Here is a 21,762-nt window from a genome sequence, read left to right as displayed (position 1 = left end):
TTTCTCCCCTGCAGTCCCAGGGGCGAGGAAAGTCCAGGAGCTCCAAAACGGCTCCGTGCATGGAGGCAGAGAGCCCGTGTTGGACGGTGCGGAGAGGCAGTCTTCTAAAACACAGAGCTTGGTCTTTTTTATGGATGTGGCTATCTCGGAGAGACTGATGTGTCAGGGCTTGAATGTCCTGTGGGCTCAGTGCTTACTTGTCCAGTCTAGTTCCTTTAGGATGCGCTCCCCTCTTCCACCAGCCTTCCTCCACTCACCCCAATCCCTGGAGAACGCCACTTTCCCCTTCTCCCTTTAAACTTTGCTGCTAATTTTATGGGTTGCCCTGAGAGAGTCGAAGTGCCTTCATGGAGAGGGTCCCGTGGAACAGTAGCAGCAGTGTCAGAGATGCTCAAATCAAGCAGAAAATGTTCGTGAGGGCTCCTTCAGCAGGCAGCGGAGCCTGAGCGCACAGTAACGCAGTGTATGGGCCCCGTGCGCTGCAGCCCCCCCGGCCGGCACGGGCCAGGCTGCAGGATTTTTCTGCTGTGCAGGCAAAAAAACGGTGTGGGATTATGCGCCGTGAATCAGTTCATTATAAGCCGCTTCTTTCTGGAGGATGATTGACTGATGTGGTTGCGCGTTCAGCAAACAGAATGGCCGGTTTTAGTAGCAAAGGCATGTTTTAAAGATCCAAAAATAATAGTAAGCAAAAAATAGAGCTGCTGCACAATATCGCGGCGTGAAGGGAGAAGGGGCAGGTTAAAATGCAGGGCTGCAAACAAAGTAATCCTTTGTGTAAGGCCGGGAGAAAGAGATCTCCAGTGCTAGACGAAATAAATCCTTCGTGGCTTAAAAATGGGGCGCACTCAGTATTTGGCCGATCTGCAGGGATGCAGAAATAAGAATTTACGGGCCTTAAGAAAAATTGGAGATACTTCCATGATTGTTTGGGGGAGGAGAAGGATGGAAGGAAACAAACAAAAAAAAAAGAGAAAGAAGGGAAACTGAAGGTGATTCCCAGGGGAGAGGCTGCCGGGGCGCTCTCCATCCCATCTCGTGGCGAGGCTGAGGGGTGGCTGGGTGCGGGTGGCTGCAGCACCCTGCCGAGGAGCACCCTCCCTGCACTCATCCTGCTCAGGGTGCTGTCCGTGCAGGCTCCCCACTCATGCACCAGCCCTTTTCAGAGCTCTGCTAATTATTTCAGAGTAGTTAATCCTCCCGTCAGCTCCTGAGGGCCATGGGTTTGTTTCCAGCCTCGTGGAGCAGGCTGGGAGGGGGATGCAGGGGGATGAATTCACGTGCTCAGTGGGGTTGGATTTGGGTTAGATTTGGGGTGTGTTTTGCTCCTTGCGTCTGCCTTCTTGCTGACCGGTTCCTCCCTGCAGAACTTTGAGGTGAAAGCCGATGACCTGGAGCCCATCTCCGAGCTGGGACGAGGTGCGTACGGGGTGGTGGAGAAGATGCGGCACATGCCTAGCGGGCAGATCATGGCCGTGAAGGTAGAGTGAGCCTCCCAAGCTGCTTTCTGTGTGTTCGTTGTGTGTGGACGCCCTCTGCGCCCTCGTCCCTGCGCATCTCTAATCTTGCTTGTTCTGACGCATGCCTTTACCGGGATCCACTTCTTTCCAAGTGGAATCCTCTTTCTACACAGGGGCAAGGAATGCCGAGGTGGATTTGGGCCCTGCTGACCAAAGAAAAGGGATGTGTTCAAAAAGTGGGTTGCTCAGTGTGTTTCCTGCATTGTGGTGTATACAAACATATTATTCTTCTGTGTCTGCATATGCCTGATTTTGCCAGGATTTTAGAGGCTATATGCCATCATTTTTTAATCATGCATATTTTTTCTAGCATGGATATATCCTCAATTCAGGGTTCTGCACAGTAACTGTAATTGTAAAGAGGACTGTACTGTAAATTCAGTTGCATAAGATCATTTTCTTCAACTGGGACTTTTTTTAATCTCCTTGGAACACAGAATTATTTTTTTTTTCACATTTTGTCTGCTGCAGTGGGGTCTTGATTCATGACAGGTTTGTAGATGCTATTATGAAAAGTTTTCATAACAGCAGCTTTGACTCATAAGCTTGCAGCTTAAGGAAATAGTCATGGGAAAATTTGTACCTTGGGAAAGGCCAGTTTTCACAGGGCTGAATTTTAGCTCAAATTTCCTTTCAGAATAAGAAAAAGGCAAAAAAAAGATGCAGAGCTGGAAGCCAAGAGCAAACTGAAGGGAAATTCTTAGCTCCTCTGTTATGGCTGGACCTTGCTGTGGATGCTGGGATGTGTCTCAGGGCCTCCATGTTCTGCATTTTGTCTTCTCGTTCACCAAACTGCAAAAGACCTCTCTGAGCATGACGTGAAGGGGGTGCGGCAGGCACATTCGGGCTTTTACTTGCATCTGCAGTGCTAAACAGTGTAACTCCATCACTTACCGACCTCAAGTGTGTTTGGCCAAAGAGCCTGGATATGTGCGTGCCCCATATTGAGTTGTGCTGTGCCTGTTTGTTGTGCTTCCCAGCTGAGGGGCTGCAGGTATGTCACATAAATGACATCTCTTCCCCAGGAGACTGGGAAACGTCCACTTTCCAAAGCCATGAGGCACACATGGTGTTGGGCTGCAGGGATGGAGCCTTCTCTCCTGACCAAAGCTGCTGATGTACACAGATGGATGCTGCAGCTCCAGGAGCCGTGGGTTCCCACCAGCCTAGAATTCGATTCCCTACTCCTTTCTGCTCTCCCAAGCCCCAGCGACTTTTGGCTGTTGTAAAAAAAAGTGGCATTTGCCACGCAAAATCCCCTTCGGTTTGGGCTGAGGTCAAAAGACCTCTTCATCCTCCGTGGCCTTCTGTGGCACCGCGGTGCCTGTGCTTGGGATGCGCCCATGGCAAATAGGGATGATAAAAGATAAAGGCACGATGTCAGGACATGCTGGGCAGCACGGCACCGCTGCGGTGGGTCCCTGCAGCAGCAGCGTGCTGACAGCCGTGCTGACAGCCAACGCTAAACTGCTTTGTGTTCCAGCGCATCCGAGCCACGGTGAACAGCCAGGAGCAGAAGAGGTTACTGATGGACCTGGATATCTCCATGAGGACGGTAGATTGCCCCTTCACTGTCACCTTTTACGGGGCACTTTTCCGAGAGGTACGGCATCCCGGAGACCGGCTGCGCTGCCCTGGGGGGCTGGATCCCCTCCCAGGCTCTGAATTCCCCTGCCTTCCTCTGAATCCAAGGGTTTGATCTGGATATGAGACATGGTAGAATTTGAATTTGCTCAATCCTGGCCTAAGGGCTGTCGTGTGCAGTTATTTCGTGGTGAGCGAGGAGTGGCACGCTGCCATGTGAGGAAGAGCTGAGAGCATTCGAGCCCCTGTGCTGGGACGCTGGGGCTTGGTGGTGATGGGGGTGGCTGGGTGCTGAGGACACCAACTCACAGCCTGGTCCGTTTGTGTTAATATTGTCCTGACTTGCGATGAGAAAGCCACATGGAGAAAAAATGTGGAAAGGTCTGGAGAGCACGATTTATTGAAGAGGTTTAAGCCCAGCCCTGCAGAGCTGAACTTTTCCTGGCTGAGCATTTGCTGAGGGACCTGAGCACGTAGGAACCTCAGTCCTGATAACTTTCAGGACTCCGAAATCACCAGGACTCTGCTTTGGGATGAGACAGCAGAAGATGCACTCTAAGTGGTAGGGAAGGTGGACAGCACTTAATTCCAGCTGGGGAGGAGGGAAAGAGAAAGCCCAGTAGAGTTTTGCTGAATAACTTTTACAAGACAGGGAAGAAGCAAACAGGCCAGCAAAGGGCAAGTGCCAAAGCAGACGTTTGTACACGAAAGGCAAGGATGGTCCATTCCAGTGGGCAGATGTTTGCTTTCTTTATCCTCCAGGGAGACGTGTGGATCTGCATGGAGCTGATGGATACCTCACTGGACAAGTTCTACAAACACGTCATTGACAAAGGCCTGACGATTCCTGAGGACATCTTAGGGAAAATAGCTGTCTCTGTGAGTATTAGCGGGGCGAGGGGGGAAGAAAAAGGGTGTTTCTTTTCTAAGCCAGGTCCTGCATGACCCAGCCTCCCAGCAGTATTTGTGCTAGGAGGAGCATGGTCCACAGGCCAGCCCACGTGGACATTCCTAGGTGGCTTCTAGTTTTTGGTTTGGGGTGATGCTATTTATAAGCCATAAATACCCCCAAATGTGCCTGTACACCCTGTAATTGAGAGGCAGCACTGTGTGAGATGTGGGGAGGTCCCTGCAGCTCCTTTGCCTTCTCAGTCGGGTCCTGGTGCCCTTGGAGATCCCTGGGGACCCGCTGTCATCTCGGGGTGCAGGACGCACGTAGTTCCTTCCCTCTGAGCAGGTCCATGAGGATGGGGGGTGAAGCCAGCGAGTGTTCCCTCCCCGCTGTGGTGCTGCCAGCTGTGATTCACTCTAGGTTTGTTCTTTCAGATCGTAAAAGCACTAGAACATCTACACAGTAAGCTCTCCGTCATCCACAGAGGTAAGAGCCAGGCACGCAGCCGTGGCCGTGCCGGTGTCTGTCCGTCCCATGCTCCGTGGTGTCAGTCTCACAAAGGCTGACCTTGCAGCCAGGCACAGGGCTCCCATATAAAATCCGCCCATATAGAATCAGCCTTGGACAGCAAAAATATTCCCCAGTGTCCCACGACCAGCAAAAGCCATGGCAGAAGGCTGCTGACTCCATGCTGGAGCTGGAGTGGAGGAGAAGTGGGCTCCAGCCTGATGGTGTTGGCAGAAAAGGGCAGTTTCCCGTGCATTACATTTCCCTAATCCATGGTCTAAATCCATGGTGTGCTTCAACACCTCTGCAAAATTAAAACAGACTTTTCCTTCTGACTTCGGTGCGCTCAGGCTTTGTGCAGGCTTCTCCTGGAGCTCAGCAGCTCCATGCTGGTGTGCAGTGGGAGGCAATTCCTTGCTGGCAGGGATCTAACCATCCCCAGCCCCTTCTGTGGGCTTCCCCAAATGCCGGCGGGGCAGAATGGTTCAATACCGAAAACAGCTTCAAACGTAGTCTTGAATACCCTCCTTAAACTCTTCTGACATTTTTCCCATTTTGGATCTCAAATACGCCATGAACACGCTCAGAAAAACACATTGCAGTGTTGCTGCTTGGTACCTTTATTTCTAAAGGATTATTTTCAATTTGTTACGAGGAGGAAAAAGCCCTCTCCGGAGTGTGGCTGTGGGGGGAAGGAGTGTCCGAAGTGAACAGAGGTCAGCTCCAGCAGGCTGTCATGTGCTGTAGGTCCTGCACGTGGCTGGGGACTGAGTTCCTGCCTTCTGTGTCATTTGCAGTGGGTGGAAAATGCTGCTCAGCTTCTGAATTTCTGTTTGCTTCTTTGATTTCCACTGAAAATTGTCTTATTTCAGGATAATAACAGATGGGTGAGGATCTCAGATACCTGAAGCACTTGATTGCAAAGCGCTGATTAAAGAGTAGATGTTAATGAACTGTAAACCACCCAGTGCTAAAGAGCAGGACTCAAAAACAGCTTCTGGTCTCCCTCAGATGGTGTTTCAGCACTTATAATTAATCCTTTATCACATGTAGGTAGATGGCCTTCTTGCAGAAGTGACCTCTTATTTCTGGGTGTCAACAGGGGAAGGATTGCTCCCTTTTGAGGCTCAGTCCTCAGATGAGAGAAGGGTAGCCTGTGTCGGGCATTTAAATAGCTCAGCAAATGGGCTTTGTGCTGACATTTCATCTGGGAGTAGCCTAGCCAGGAAGCCCCTGTGTGCTCTGGCAGATATCACTTTTGACTTCTTTCTGTACCATAATTTCCCTTGCTGATGGTGATTATAACCGCCTTCATGAGAATGATGCAAATGCGAATGCACCAGGGATTATAAGGCCGTGATGGGAAGCAGATAAATCTGGCAGTAATAAATAGATGAGACACTGGACTGATTTCCATAAGGTGTGGAGCACCCACACGCCTGCTGCTGTTCTCATTGCCTTCAAGCTTGGTATCCTTAAAATTAGAGGCCACTTCTGAAATCTTGATCCTTGTCTCAGTTTCCTGCTCCCTTCTTCCACTGCAATCCTCACGGCTCTTCGCCCTTTCCTGCCCATCTTTTATCCTTTTCCCCATGTTTTTTTTTCCTTGTGCTGGCAAGAGAGCAGCTTCAGCTGGGGACTCACCGGTGCTTCAGGCTTTCAGATGTCCCCAGGAGATGGCCCCAGCTCTGCCAAGCTGTTCCTTGTGAGCACTCTGATGGCCATGGCCATCCCCAGCTCGCCAGGACATGGTGGCTACACGCAGGGTTACCTCCCACCCCCCAAATCAACGAGGGGAGCCTACAAGTGAAAGGACAATTGCAGGACATATGACAGGCCCACGAGGCAGTCACCTGAACTTGCAATAGCCACAACCGGCCGAGTTTCTGTCCTATATGGAGCGCCGGGGTTTGCATGGGCACCTTTGGTGCCCTCTGCTGATAGGAAGCTCTTTGGCTTTTTTTGGCTTGGCGCAGCCGCCCATGCATGACAGTGACTGTGGTATGTGTTCCTTCTTGCAGATGTAAAGCCCTCTAACGTGTTGATCAATACACAGGGGCAGGTGAAAATGTGCGATTTTGGAATTAGCGGTTACCTCGTTGACTCGGTTGCTAAAACCATGGATGCGGGATGCAAACCCTACATGGCTGTAAGTTGAGCCGCGGAGAAGCCGCTTGTGAAAGCTGCTGCAGGGCAGCCAGAGGAACATGAGCCTGGGTGTCGGGTCATCCTAAAGGGGGAAGGATCAGCCACCAGCATGTCCCGGGGCCTCATTTTGTAAGACGTATCCCTGAAGTTACTTGTAAAGGGGTAGAGGGAGGAGAAGGATCTCACGGGTCAAATCAGGTCTCCTGGGCACGGCTTTCTGCTGCCTTATCTCCTCCCTGTGACCTTGGGAAAGGCTTTGTAATTACTCCGTGTTGAACTTTTGCTGTTTGCCTTGTGGGGACAACAGGGTTTTCTTTCTGGGAGAAAAACACTCCTTTGGACTTGCTCTCTGTGAAGTAGTCGCACGGGGTGAACACGGTCCTGGAGAGTCAAGGCTTGTCCCCTCCTTCTTGCCTGATGTGCTGGGTCAGCTGCACCACCACAAACCCGGTGCGGGTGCCATCTCCTTCTGGTGACCCATTTCACTGTCTGCCCTTACTGGCAAGGATGTAGGCTCGATCTGATGCCAAGATGGCCAAGGGAAGGAGCTGGCAGCATGGGCTAAGCGGCCCTGGCCTGACACCCATGAAAGACCCCTCTGAGGCTGGTGAGCCCTGGGTGCAGGCATCACACTGGGTCCATCCCTGGTCCTTAACTGTCCTTGTGTCTCTTCACAGCCTGAAAGAATTAACCCGGAGCTGAACCAGAAGGGGTACAGCGTCAAATCTGATATCTGGAGCCTGGGGATCACAATGGTAGGGCAGTCTGGGGGCTGGCAGTGTTGTTGGGGTGTTGGGTGTGGTTTGTGGATTCGTTTTCCTCCCCGTAGCACCCTGGCACCGGTGGTACTGGTTTCCTGGGAAGGTGTCAGGGTTGGAAGGGGCACACAGCTCTGCAGCTACCAGCGAGCTTATTGCGGGGTTGAGGGGAAGGCGGACGGAGCTGCCTTGCTGGCTTTGATGTGTCGGCGTGGCAGGACTGGTCTCCAAGGATGTCCCACCCTTGGGACACCCCCGAGGCTCTGTCTGCGGCTGTCCCTGGGGCTGCCACCCTGCTGGCGACAGCCCCGCTGTGGTGGCCACAGGCTGCCGGGAGATGGCAGCATGGGCTAAGGCGAGGGCATCCGGCACCGCGCGTCTGTCTGTGGAGCAGGTTGGATTTCAAACCTGAAAAAACATCCCAACAAGTCGCACTTAGCACAGTCCCTGTCAGAGGAGGGGGCATCGGTGGCATGTCCCACACACCGGTAGAAGCAGTGTTTAGGGGGAATCCATCTGCTTGCCATTTTATAGCACAGTGACCCTTTGCCAGTATTTTTTTAAACTTCTAACCCCTCCCCAGTGATATCCAACAGGAGGGCAGCAGGGAGGATTGGACATGGAGGCTGCTGGGCATCCTCAGGCCTGCCCTGTTTGCTGGGGGAGGTTAAACACAAAAGGTTTCCTGCAAGACACTGTGGCCTGGTGGGGTGAGGAAATGCCACGTGTTTGTGCAGGGCCCAAAAATACCACACACGTGGGTGGGTAAACAGGCTGCCAAAATCCCGTGGAGTGGCAAGGTGAGCCCTGGGGTGTCTGTCCCCCGGGACTGAAGCATGGGTGCTGTCTCCCCAGATCGAGCTGGCCATCCTGCGCTTTCCCTACGACTCCTGGGGGACGCCCTTCCAGCAGCTCAAGCAGGTGGTGGAGGAGCCATCGCCGCAGCTCCCGGCAGACAAGTTTTCGTCGGAGTTCGTCGATTTTACCTCGCAATGGTAAACCTCCCCCGACCCTGCTGCCCTGGCCCAGCTGGACCTGGCCCTTCTGGCCCTGGCCATCTGATGATGAGGAGGGCAGGTGCCAGTGGCCTCCCACAACAATGTCCCTATCCCCACAGTTGTCCCTCAGGGGGACAGCCTGATATTTGTGAAGCAACCACCCCTCTTAGGGCAACGGCTGGGCCTTCGTGTGGTGGCCAGCAATGGCTGGCCTTCTCTGCTTGAGGCCCAGACTCGGTGATTTGGGGGACGTACAGGAAGAAGGGATTAAGAAGGATATCTCAGCCAGTCGTCCCCATATGAATATCACGGCCTGTTTGTGGCAGGGTGGGGAAGCTGAGCAAGGCTCAGGAATGGCCACATCCTCCAGCACCCGGGCCCTGAGCAGCCTCTTGTGCCACCCCGCTCCTGGGGGACGCAGCTCTGAGGGCAGGCCCCGTACAGAGCTCGCCCCGCGATGGCCCCGACTGCGGCTGTCCCGCTGCCGGGCCCTCCGGCTGCTGCTCCGCTCTCTCTGGGACTCGGAGCTGGAAGCAGCGGGAGAATTTGGCTGCGTCGTAGGAAAAGGGTTGGAGCAGATGCGCGCTGTCTGGAGGCTGGGAGTGCTGCATGAAAGCGCAGGCTCTCCCAGCACCCGAGGAGACTCGCAGCTGCCCTCATCATATGGTTCAAAGAGAGCTGGCAGCAGCCCCGCGGCTCCTGACTGCTTCTCCCTCCAGCTTCCCTGGAAACCGCCTGGGAGGCGTTTTTATTTTCCAGGCGCTGCAGTGCCATCTGCGGCTTGCCAAGTTGGCAGGTGGATGGTGGTTTGCAGGGTAGCCAAGAAAGGACGGCAGATCGACAAATACAGAAATGTGAGACTGTTCCCGAGCTGCCAGTGTCAGGGCCTGGAGTCCGGCCGGCTCTGCTGTGACCCAGGAAGGGGATTATCAGCCACTCCTGCCCAGGGACTTTAAGTACCGACGCTCAGATTCTTTGGAGTCTTGTCCAAACATGTTTTCGAGGTCCCTGGATTTAGCTGCACGCCTCTCTACCGCTTCGTGCTGGGGAATACCTGCACATGCCCACACTGCTCTGTGTCTGTCAGAGGTGGGAGCTGGCTTGGAAAAACCATCTCACATAATGCCCACCATTTTTGCAAGGCCCACGCTGAGATTTTGGACCAGCTGCCTTTCTCCTGTGCTGCTGGCTCACTGCTTGTTATTGCAGACTTGCCTGTTTGTGCCAGGCACTCTGTTGTTCCCCACTGAACAGAGGCATAGTTTGCTTTTGCAGACGCAGTGTCTTGCAGCTATTGCCTTGGGTTGATTTAGGATTAAGATAGCCACAGCTGTTCGTGGTGGTTGCAGTGAGAAGCATGACCCTACTGAGCAGCACTCGTATCTTGAAAACTCATGCTTTGGAGGGTACATGGCAAATTCTCTCTGTGCAAACTCTGTCATCTAGGATTACTGAAGACCCCTAAATACCAATGGAGTTGCATGGAATCAGAGGAGCGAGCTTTGGCTGCATGTTGCACTGGTTTTGTGGTGTCAGAGTCCGAGAATTTCTTCTGACACCAAACCAGGTCACGTCAAGTCAGTGTATCAAGGCTAGCTGCAATTCAAGAGGTCGCAGGGTGAACACACCATCTGCTGTCTGGGGCAGTGAAGCTGCAGTGACCTGTCTGAGCTAGCATCAGATCTAATATGGCGCTTTGTTCCGGAAAATTTACATGAATTTCAGTAATTTGTCACCAAATTTCCTGGTATTAATAACCTCGGAAAAAAGGTTTTGTTTGTAGAGGTTCTAAATTAAGAGGATTATATCCAAATCCTGCTTCTGGACATGCCCAAGCTTAAAATTCACCTTAGCATCTCAGCTTGGGCTACTTTTGAGCTCAGAGGATGTGACACATCCCGTACCTCCAGTTCGGCAATATTGGCACGTATCGTTACTAGGTTCCTCTGTTCATTCACAACATGACACTAAACACGAGCCCGCTACACACAGCAAGCAGGAAATATCTATTCAGTGTGTGTCCTCCGCTTCCTCTGGGCTCCGGCAAATCCCAGCAGAGGAGCGACTTATCATCACCGAGGTTCTCACTTTTGTTTTGCTCAGTGTGACACCTTTTCCCCGCCACCGACGTGTACGTGTGTGAAGATCTTTTCAAGTTGCTCCAAGTGTCTTTCCCCTAAATACACTGTCAGGAAGTGAGTAGAGATTACGTCCTGTCTTTTAAAAACTATTTTCTGCTGGAGGGAAACCAAAATAACTTCCAGCTACAACCCTCCAGAGCCATCTGTTGTAGGAGAGGAGAAAAAAAGGATGTCCCATGAAACCGTCCCCACTGATAACAGCACGGTGATAAACAAATCGTTGTACACATGCTTCGGAGCCGCTTGGTCAACTCTCCCAGTCAGAAACTGGAGTCTGTATCCATTCCTTTAGTCGTTGACCTACCAGATAGTACCCAAAAGACCGATTGTGCCCGGTCCTCAGCAATAGGCAGTGGTATATAGGGTATATACACTGGTATATAGGGTGTCCCTGGATCTGTGGCCTTGTGCTCACTGCACTGGTGTACCCAGCGCTGTGTGCCAGCTGGGGCCTGTGTGCAGGCTGTGGTGGCTGGGGGTGTCCTCAAGACCTAAGCTGTTTGCTTAACGTGGATGAGTAATTTAACTCACTCTACAAGGACTTGAAACCTTGCTTAAATTTTATAAAGAATGTAACTTTTTTTTTTTTTTCATTAAAGCTTGAAGAAGAATTCCAAAGAACGGCCAACATACCCAGAGCTTATGGTGAGTGTGCCTGGATTAAACAGTGTTTTAATGTATTGGTTCAGAACACGAGATGCTGAAGACAGGGTTTCCAATAGGGAGTGGTGATTTGGGATACTCAACATCTGAATTTTCATAACAGATACGAGAATCCTGGCACTTCAGTGTCTTGGGAAGGTGCTGCAAAACAGAGATGCTCTTGGAGATCAAGTCAATCAAATGCTATTCCAGTCAGATCAAGGGAAAAGAAACTGTAAAAACAGTGAACGTATTTGCTAAGGGATAAGAATGAGGCTGCAGAGAATCACTTAGCAAGGGTAAAATCCTCCTCTGGAGTTTGTGTGATGGCTTCAAACACTGAAGCCAAATGCTTGCAGCACGGATGCTCCACATGGGCTGCAGGAGCTGAGTGGTCTGCTAAGCTTCATTGCCACGGAGGAGACTTTTTGGACAGGGTGATTCCTGGATGTTAGGGACAGAGACAAGTTTGTGACTAATAATTCCGGTTATTGAATTTTGTCTGCTGCTTAGAGACTGTTTGCTGTGAGCACGCCTAGGACAGAGGAATAACTGAGGAAGAAAATGCTGATAAAGACTCATGACTGGGGAAATGCAAAGCACTGCAGGGGGTCGAGGTCAGATGCACTTAACTGCTGATGAACTTCCAGCAATGCAGACACTGGCATAAACTCAGGCACAGCTCTAGGCTGGAGCTGGCAAGAAGAGGGTCTAAGATGAGATTTTTCTGCCAGATATCCACGGCTTCGTGGCTAGTCTCCTGACTTTCTGGTGTTGATCCTGATGCTCCTAACAGCTGGTGCTCCTAACAATCTGGTCCGTTTTTTACTGTCATCTGGTTGACAGCTTGCTAAAGGGAGTCTTCTGGTTAAGGGGTGGAAACTGCTGCAGAATATCCTCAGGCATCGGTGTCTTCTGCCCCATAATTGTAGGATGTGTGTGATGCCATCCATGGGGTCAGCTTCATCGCTGCCTCAGTCTGTGTGCTTGGAGGTGTTGGGACCTCCGTGGTGTGAAAGCACCAGGGTTTAAGGTGTTCTCTGGCTGCAAGATGTGCTAGAAATCCACACACCTTTCAAAAGTGAGTTGTAAGCAATAAATGATTCCTGTGGCATTTCTTGCTGGGCCCTGTCATACAATTAGTCTATATATAGATCTGATTTACACACAGTTTGCCCAAATACTGGTTTCAGACAAAGGGAGGCCCGAGGTTTATGGCTTTTTTTTTTTGCCTTTTTTTTTTTTATTATTATTGAATAAATACGTATATATTTTAAGCATATTTCTGAAGTTTGCCAAATGGCCTTTTATCAAAAAGGTTCACCGGAGCAGCTCCGTCTGTTGCAGCATTAATACCCATTGGCAAGCGAGTGCATTTCTATTGAATTAGGTTCTTGGATCACCTCTCCAGAGTATCTCAATGCTGTGGTATTTTATGGCTGACATGAATGTTGTGAGGTCCTGTGGTTGAGGGTTGCTGTTTTGTTGTGTTTTTTTTTTTTTCTTTTCTCCCCCTCTCTCTCTTATGGCATTAAGTTGCGGTACTGGATTGGACTTGTCATTTAGACCAAGGCTGCTCCCTTGCTTTCCTGTGGAATTGAGGTTTCTCATGGAAAATATGACGCTATGCTATCTTGAGCATCAGGAAAACTGATACCGGTGCTTAATTTCATTTAAAAACCCACTTCCCCAGGTGAAGTGGAGCATGAAACTACTGCAGGGCTTCTCTCCGGTGGTCTGCACGTTGCAGGAGCAAGCAGTGCCCACCCAGCACGGGGCATTTTGTGCCATAACCAGCCTCAGCCATTGCGAAGGGGTTGGGTTCACTGAGAGGCAGGGCTGGAGGCCACCACTGCCACTCATGTCACGCTTGTGGGTGCATCCAGGCTGTGGTAGCTCTGCTTTGGGTGTGAATTCGCTGGGAGTGAAGGCGGTGGCATCTCGCTGGGGTAATGATACAGCAGGCCGCTTGGGCCGCTTCTCTGAGAGTTATTCAGGACACTCCAATTCCCGTGACTGTTTGACCCAGGGAGACCTTAAATTATGTCTGGATCCTTGCCTCAACCCATTTCAACTCTATTTCCCACATAATTGTGCTTCCTTTTCCTTGCTGCTGTGTCTTTGGGTTGCTTCCCGGCTGCTCAGAGCTGCCTCTCTCTTCACCGGATAACTTTCCACTCGAGCCCACCTTGGGAAGTCTCTTTTCTTTGCCCCTCTCCTCCCTCCATGTGGCCACTGCTATAAATGACCTTTGAGATAGCCAACCCTCAGCGACGGGGGGTGGCAGCTGTGAAAAACCCTGTAAACTACAACATATCTTTAAAAATCTGGCTTGAATTGAGAGGGTCAGGAACTAAACTGAGCTTTCCCGGCCCGTGTATGGGAAGTACAACAGCATTTTACACACAGCAGAGCTTTGCCTGTGAGCCCCACAGAGCCCCAGCTGCCATTTGGCCCTTTCCGACACCCTCAATACAAATAAATGTAATTAACTTCCAAAACAGTGTGTGGGAAAGTGTGTTTTGGTGATTTCAGGTGGAAGCTGGCTGATCTCAGCTGATACGTTGCAGCCCCCGGGAGCAAACGGAGCCACCGGTGCCGGCAGAGAGGAGTTTTTTTTTTTTTTTTGGGGGGGGGGCATTCGGCTGTGGGCTTTTTTCTCCTTCCACATATTTTTCCATTTGCGCTGAAATGTAGGCAAGATTTTCTGGCAGGATGTCTTCCCATGTTGGTCACGATTAAGTAGTTAAACATACAGCTGCGGATGGCTTTCCAGCCGGGATGGCTTTCCTCTCTGCGGCGGTTAGGGGTAAAGTAGCCATCTCCTGCTGCGAGCATGAGCAATTGCAGGGAAGAAATGAGACTCAGAAGTCACCAGAGGGTAAATACACAGATAAAGCAGGAAGCTGAGGGAAAACCCACTGCAGTCAGCCTTCCTGCAAGGTTTTTTCCCTTGCTCCTGTTGGAGCTGGTGCGTGGTGGGGTGGGTAACCGCCGTCTCAGGAGCCGCGCTTCTCATCCCAGGGTACCGCAATGCTGCGAGCCAGCTTGGGCTGAAGGGCATGACATAGCAGAGAAAGATGCAGTGTTTTTAATACCTTGTGTTGCTTCAAGAGCAGCCCAGGTCAGCCCTCACAGCCAGGGCAGGATTTAGAGGGAATCCGCAGCCTCCATGAAGTGGCCCCTTGGGCTTCCTAGACTCCCTGCAGCTGCAAAACATGGAAAGCCCAATATTATGATGCTAGCGACAAAGTGTTTTTCACTGTCTGGAAGACCGGCTGAAAAGGGGTTAGGTTTGGTCCTCGGTGTCGTGAATAATAAACTTTTTTTTTTTCTTTCTCTCTTCTCTTCTTTCCTAGCAACATCCTTTCTTCACCCTGCACGAATCCAAAGAGACAGACGTCGCCTCTTTTGTCAAACTCATCCTGGGAGACTGAGAACTGGACTTGTATATGAATTGCCCTTCTGTGGACTGGTGGGTGCAGGGGAGGGGCGCGTGGCAGGACTTGTCATGAAAGCACCAACAGAAAGTCGCCGTGTTTTGTTTTGTTTTGTTTTTATTCTGAGAAACCCCCGCCTCGCCGAAGTTTTTAAAAGGGTTCTTTGGTATCCATAGTGACATAGAACGAGCTGGTTAGTGAAATGAATTTTAATAAGGTTGGTAACCTTAAAACAAAAACAAAACAACAAAAAAAATTTAAAGAGTGATTTACATATTTAATGACAGTCAAAATCCCTCTTCCTAACTTTCTCCTTATTCCCCTTCCCTTCCTCCCGAACCAGAATTTGCTTTGTCATGGTAATAGGTGCTATGGTAGTCATGAAGTTGTATGTAGATTTATATTTTGTCCCTTCCATTATTTTAATATTTATGTTAAGTGCTTGATGGAATAGATTTCTGTTTTATATGAGGATGAATGTGTGGTGACGATGATGATGCTAAATGAGGCCACAGCAAGCGATAGTTCTAGGGCTTTGCTGGGGTAAAGGTGTCAAAGGAGAAGAGAAAGACGAGAAGTGTCTGTGTCGTGGAAAATATTTAACATGCATCTTAAAAAGAATTTATAAACAAGGATCTCAGCTCAGCTACTCGAGCTGCCTTCACGGGGTGCGAGGCAGCGTCACTGTAAGGCAGGGAGGGCCCGGCGTCCCGCGAGGTCTCCTCTCCTCCGGAGACCATGCTCCGAGCCCGGGCAGCACGGCCCGGCTAGCCTGGTGCCTGCGGTGTTCTGCCAGCCTCCTGCCCGGGGAAAGCCCCTGCCCTGTGTCCCAGCCACTTATTCTGCTATAGCAGGCAGGTGATGAGGTCTGGGGTGGGAAGATGTTGTGGGAGACTGGCTGGGATCGAAGCCCCGGGGGGAAAAGGCTTGTCCAGTAAGTTGCACAGAGATCAGGAGGAGGCTGCGGCGGCTGGTCCCCACCTGCCCTTGTGCCCAGCAGCGTTGCAGTGTCTGGGGTCACCTGGGCTGGGGATGTGCTGCTTTGGGTCTAAAAGGGTGTTCCTCTCTCCTTCTCCAGATGGGAAAGGCCAACAGTCTGCATAGCAGGGATATCTCGGCGCGAGTTTCCAGGGCTCTCAGCGCTGCCTCGGCAGCAATCCCTCTGTGCTTGCCCGTAGACTTTGGGAGTGCTAGCGAGCTCCCCTGGAGCCTGTGCCGGTGTGCGGTTTGGGCCGTGTCCAGCGCTGGTCGGGATGCTGAAGGCAGCTGGGAGTGCTGGGCTCCGGCACAGGCTGCAGGTGTCCCCCGTGAGAGCGGCAGCCGGGAAAACCACGCAGGGAAACCACAGCCCACCCGTACCAGGAGCTTGTTGCTGTTGGCCAGGTCCTCAGAGAAAAGCTGCGAGCCAAGGGCAGGAGCACGGGGGCTGCCTGGGTGGTTGGGGAAGACAGTGTATCACGCTGCTTTTAGGTAAGGCGGTTACTTGCTAGAAAAGGGGGGAACTGTGCGCTGCAAGACGTTGCCGTGAGTCTGGAGCAAGGCCACTTGCTCCAGATTGATGCTGGTTTGACTGAGCCAAACCTGCACAGCTGCCTTGCTCGGCTCTGAGGCCTTTGCCTTTGCCTGTGGCTTCTTCCCACAGCCCTGCAAAGGAGAGTGCCTGCATGTGGCTGAGCTGCAGCGTGCGTGCGTGCCTTGTGCCCCTCTGCGTGCTTCCCTTCCCCACCCATCACTTCTGCACAGGCTCTTGGAGCCAAATCCCAACTGGAAGCATGCCTTGCCCTGCAACATTTCAGTTGCACGGGGTGTAATTCAGCCTGGGATCCTGCCCTTTCTCTCCCAGTTTAGCGGCTTTGGTCTCCGTTGGAGTAGGTTGGGCTTCTGGACTAGCCTGAGCACCCACCTGGGAAGCGACCCCTTGGAAAGGCCAATGAGGAGGGCAGTGTTTGGAGCAGGGATCCCCGAGCGGCAGTACCACTAGCACTAGGGCCATGCCGACCACTTCAAAGAGGTGCAGACACCGCCAGTGCCTGGGCTGCCGCCGTCACCGCCACGGCCGTGGCTGGTGGTGCCCACAGAGGTGACTGCGAACCCTAAACCCGTGCTGCTCTGCCCTGGGGCCAGCATCAAAGGGGACAGGGCTGCATCGCTCCCGAGGATTCATTGATCCTTGTGCCCCTCCTCTGTGGAGCGGGGTGGATTGAGGCGGGCTCGCAGGGGTCAAGGTGCAGGAGTTTCCTTGCTGCAAAGAGCTCACGGGTCGTGCAGGCTTTGGGGTGGAGGTTCCCCTTCCTCAGCCCGTGCTTCACGAGCCTGCCCGAGCCTCAGTAACGATGAGCTCCGTATTCCACTTCGTGTCGAGGAGAACCTTTCAGGTCACATTTTGTTGCGGATGAAACACAAAAGATGTTTTACTTCACAGTGTAATTTTAAAAGGCCTCGCATGGCTCATAATCTGCCCTCTCATATTCCATGGTGTGTGTGTGTGTGTTTTCTCTCTCTCACTTTCTCAGAGTCACAGAGCTGTTTTGATTGATTGTCCTCAGCTGCAGCTGAAAGTCCGGCCAGCCAGTTTATAGAGTTGGTTCCAGCATCAATTCTCGCTTTGAAAAACATGACATTTAAAACCACCCTTTGGTTTTCCTACATATGGATCTGATGCTTTTGTTAAAGATTGTTTTTGCTGCTTTTCTCCTGGAATATAAGTCTCATTTGGACACCGCATCTCCTTGACCTCACAGCACCTTTATTTCAGTGCCATTGTAATTGACAGGTTGAATTTATGAGATACTGTCAAAGTTCAGTATTAATAGCAGATATTAATGTCACCAGCGTTTTCCAATAGAAAATTAATGTCAGTGTTGTCTGCAGCTAGTAACCCTCTAAAACGATTCCTGCATGCCTCAACACTACATGCTGAGTGCTTTCTTTTATGCTTTTTGCTCTTGCAGTGCTTGGGCCGTCTAATCCCTTTGTTTTAATGACATTACAATAGAACATGCAACAAATCACTTCACTTCCCTCTTGATTCCCCATGACTTTGTTCCTTTAAAAGTCATTTACGTCAGCCCAGAGCAAGTGTGAACCCTTATGACCAGTGTGAGTAAAAGCAGCGATCCGCGTGATCACCGCTGCGGAAGGTACTCACGGCAGGAGAGCCACGCGGAGGCTCTGCCTCTGCCTCTCTTGTAGCATGTGTGGACACAAAGCTTGGCCTGATCCAGGATTTTCTTAGAGAGAAGCCTGAGCTGGTGGCCTCAGTGCAGGGAGGAGAGCCAGGGACTCCTGCGTGCTTAAAAGCTGAAAACATGCTGGGTTGCAAGACAAAAATCAGGCTCTTTTCTCTTTCCTTTGATTGTGAGCTCTGTAAAGATGAAAAGGCTTTGGTCAATGCTCAAAATCTTGTTAGACTATAACATGAGCACAGGTTGGCCTGCGGCAGGCATGAACTGTGGGACATCAAGCCCTTCCTAACCACCATGCCCCCCGACCAGTCCTGGTGCTGAGCTGAAGCTGTTTTCCGAAAGGCTTTTTTGTTTCCGACAGCGCTGCGGGCAGCACGCAGGGTGTTAGATTGTCCTGAGTCAGGATATTTAAAGTGTGAAAGAAGCAGGTCTTATGCCATGGACCTGAAACAAACCAAAACACACCAGGGAGCAAAGAGGAGAGGAAAGCTGCCCGGAGCTCAGCACCGAGCCGTGGCCTGGACCAGCAGTGGGAATTAATTCCAGCACAGCGAGGCGTTCGCAGGGCAGCGAGGGCCTCTCTGCTCCTCTCTGCTCCTCTCTGCTCCTCTCTGCTCCTCTCTGCTCCTCTCTGCTCAGCCACAGCAGCAGCTGAGGGGCTGCAGGAGACATGCACGGCCCATCCTCATGGCAGGAAGAGGGAGACCACAGGGGCATGATGTTCCGCTTTTTTCCCCTGACATGCAAATTCCTTACAGCTCCTGATGTGCCTGGAGCCTCCTGCATGTTTGAGGCCTTGCCTTGAACTGTGGCAAGCCTGAAAGCTACTTTTTGGGGCCCTGCTGGTCCCTAAACTTGATGGAGGTATCGGAGGGCATTTGCTGGTTACTGTTTTTAAATGCCAGGTTCTTGCTGCTGCGGTGGGTGGAAGGCCCATCCTCTCTGGAGATTTTCCGGGTGTACAAAACTACACAGATATCCACGTACTGTATTTCTGCATTTTTCCTGCCGTTTGTTGGGCTTATTGGCAAGGAAGGAGGCATCTCTGACTTGTTGCGGAGGTGGGACCATCAGTTCTGGAGGCAGCTGGCCTCCCCTGTGCGGCGGGGAAGGCAGTTGATGGGTCAGAAGCGGATCTTAAAATATAAAGTTGAGCTCCCGCTTCTTTAGCAGCTGTGGAGGGAGGTGGTTGCGTGCCTGCTGGGTCAGCGTTAGGTGCACCTTGTGGCAGTGCCGTGCCCGGTTCCAAGGGCAGGAACACCAGCACTCCCAGCCTTAGCCAGGACTTCTCCGTGTTTGCAGGAAGCTAAGTATGTACCTGCACGTTTCCCTTCTTTCCTAGACATTTTGGAAGAGGAAATCCTGCTCGGCCAATGCAGCATTGCTTTAGTGGCTGGTCTGATGTAGTTCAGACAAGGTTCCCACCAGCTCCCTTGTTTAATAGACCTCTTTTTTATTAAAAACAAAACCCAAACTCCTCTCTCAGAAAAGCCAGCCAAGATGCTCTTTTTTTTTTCTCTCTTCCATCTTGTTCCTCTTAGAGGAACTCTGGGAGCCTGTCTTGGTGCTTTCACTCTTTCACATGCCAAAGATTGCTACATCCCTCTTAGTTATGCTCCTGCCAAACCAGATCTTATAGTCTTGCCTCAGAAATCATCCACTTCCCTGCTCCTTGGGGTTCCTTTTGTTGCTGTTGCTTTTTCATTGAATTTCCTCATGTTTATTGACATGTCTATTGTTGAGCTTCCTGGACTCATGCGGCTCTCTTTTTCAGATACAGAGAAAGACAAATAGTTGCCTTCACTGGTCTGCTCCCGCTGTTGGGGAAATACTGCTAGCGATATGATTCCTGCAGATGGGGATGGGTCTCATTTAGAGCTAGGGTCATGGAGGGTGTAAACTGGCATTGCTCCATTGGCTTTGCTGGAAAAAGGCCAGTTTTGTCCAGCTGAGAATCTGTCCTTACTGTCTAAACAGTTATTACACACTAATAAAGATTAATGATTGTAAATCCCTGCGGATTATACATAAAATGGCAAGTTTTACTCATTAATCTTTATTGCCATATTATAGCTGTTTATGTTAGAGGACTCATCTCTCTCTGTTCTGAACATGCACTTAGGAGGAGGGGGCTGAGCTTGGGGCAGACGAAGGGTGGACATAACAGACCAGATGTCCATGTGTTTGACAGTCTGTGTCCTCTCCCCCAAGTTGGTTGTTTCCTTGAAAGCCTTTAACCAGCAGCAAAGGATGTATCACAGAGCTTTGTCTGTTTCTCTGGCCTCTGGCTGAGCTATAAAATCCAGATTGTTTCTGGTGAGAAGGGATCAGATCTCCTAATTAATATTTCAGCTCAGCCTTTACTGGAGCAGATGGATACTATGAAATTTGACGTGTGCTCTGGCAGGCCAGAGCTCTGCAGCACACTGACATTCACTCTCTGGACCGTGGCTGGAGGAGATGCTTTCTGTGCTGTATGCAGCTCTGTTGCAGGTTGAAAGAATGCAGCTCCTTCATGTAACCCCACGCCACAAAAGCAGATGATTTTGTTGTTAAGGAGGGCAAGAAAAAAAAGCTCATTTTAGTCTCAGCCTTTATGTATTTGTAGGTGAGCATAGGCACAGCTAGGAGGTGGTGGCGCCGGTGGTCTGGACACAAAGGTTTGTGTGCTGTAGAAATGAAGAGGACTCTAAAGAGAGTGTAGTAAACTGCAAGGGTGGTTTTAATGGCATAGGGACAAAATAAGTCCTCTGCTAGGCAGCTGGTCTCAGTCCCCTCTGCCAAGGAAGGTCTGGAGGTGGTGGAGAAGAGTGAAGCAGACAGAGAGGAATGGATTTAGGGCATGGGTTTTGTCACCTGTCCCAGATTGCCACTGCATCCCCACTTCTTGCAAGAAAAACAAAATTTAAAACTCAAAAGAAAATGGCTGGGAAAAACTGCAAGTGAATCAGTGCTTGTTGCCTGCTGCACGGCTTTGTGCACTGCTGCTTCCCCTACCAAGCTCGTCAGTGAGCTTCCTTGGACATAGATGATGGAAAAAGCTTGGGAAATGCCTCTGTAGCTGAGAAAGAAGAGGGTAAACATCCTAAGGTGGCTTGTAACTAACTGAAAAATGGGAACATCTAATTTACTGACCACAGGGGCAAGTGAATTCTGCAGGGAGCTATGCTGCGGGCAGCGCTGTTCCCAGGAACGACTGTGGCTCATGACATTTATTATACGGCCTCCTTTAGTGCACTCCTGGGTTGCTAGAAAGCTCTTAGCCTCCATCGACCCCTTACATCTCAGTCACCGTTATTTTTATCACTAAAATTTTGCATTTTAGTGTCTGGGATTTTACTAGCAGCCTTTTTTCTAGGCGGTTGGGCAGAGTGAAGGCAAGGGAAAGGGGCCTCCGGCCAGCTCTCGGCGGAGCGCTTTGGGAGAGGACGGCGCTGCCTGCCTCTTATCCAGCGCCTGCCTGCGGGAAGCCGCAGCCAGGGCCTAGCTACCCTGCGGGTATCCAGCCCAAGCGAGAGCTTCCCCGGGCTGTCGGATTGCTCTCTGACACGCTCTCATGCTTCGCTGCCATCCCATTAAAAATCCCTTCCTGGAAGCAGAGCAGCTCCGGGGTTGCAGCAGCCTCGCGGCACGGCGGCTCGCCCTTGCCGGCAGCCAGGCTGCGGGCCGGGCGGCGTTTCCTTCCTCGAAAGGCTCTTGGGTTTCTCTAAACGATGGGGCACGACTCCAGTGGCTGCGAAGTGCCGCGAGGATAAGCTGGGAAATGCTTGGAAGCGTCTTAAGTGCGCTGGAAATAGAGATGGAAATCTCGAAAGATCAGACGGCTTTCGGCAATTTCCAAAGCTGTGTGGTTTTAGCCAGACCTGAAAACCCTTCCTAGAAGTTTATTTCAGGGTATTTTGGTATGTTACTTTCGCTTTTGGGCCCAGCTAAATCCAGGAAGCTCA

At 51.2% G+C, this 21,762-nt stretch overlaps 1 protein-coding gene across 3 annotated transcripts in view; it reads left to right on the top strand.

Annotated features, from left to right (window-relative positions):
• Positions 1-21,762, top strand: part of MAP2K6 (mitogen-activated protein kinase kinase 6) — a 55,777-nt gene that overhangs the window by 24,445 nt on the left and 9,570 nt on the right. For 2 of the 3 annotated variants that reach the window (XM_080561290.1, XM_080561289.1), the window contains exons 4-12: positions 1,368-1,481; positions 3,004-3,123; positions 3,867-3,983; positions 4,431-4,482; positions 6,525-6,652; positions 7,329-7,406; positions 8,265-8,404; positions 11,148-11,193; positions 14,550-14,665. In XM_080561290.1, the coding sequence (XP_080417416.1) occupies positions 1,368-1,481; positions 3,004-3,123; positions 3,867-3,983; positions 4,431-4,482; positions 6,525-6,652; positions 7,329-7,406; positions 8,265-8,404; positions 11,148-11,193; positions 14,550-14,627 (873 nt within the window). In that variant the 3' untranslated portion in view covers positions 14,628-14,665. Of the gene's footprint in view, positions 1-1,367; positions 1,482-3,003; positions 3,124-3,866; positions 3,984-4,430; positions 4,483-6,524; positions 6,653-7,328; positions 7,407-8,264; positions 8,405-11,147; positions 11,194-14,549; positions 15,097-21,762 lie in introns of those variants that run through there. The other variant, XM_080561288.1, reaches the window with a different exon arrangement.

The sequence above is a fragment of the Anser brachyrhynchus genome, assembly GCF_964034855.1.
Source record: "Anser brachyrhynchus genome assembly, chromosome: 18".
In the NCBI taxonomy this organism is placed as follows: Eukaryota; Metazoa; Chordata; class Aves; order Anseriformes; family Anatidae; genus Anser; species Anser brachyrhynchus.
The sequence above is the reverse complement of the archived record's forward strand: the minus strand, read 5'-3'. Positions and strand labels throughout refer to the sequence as shown.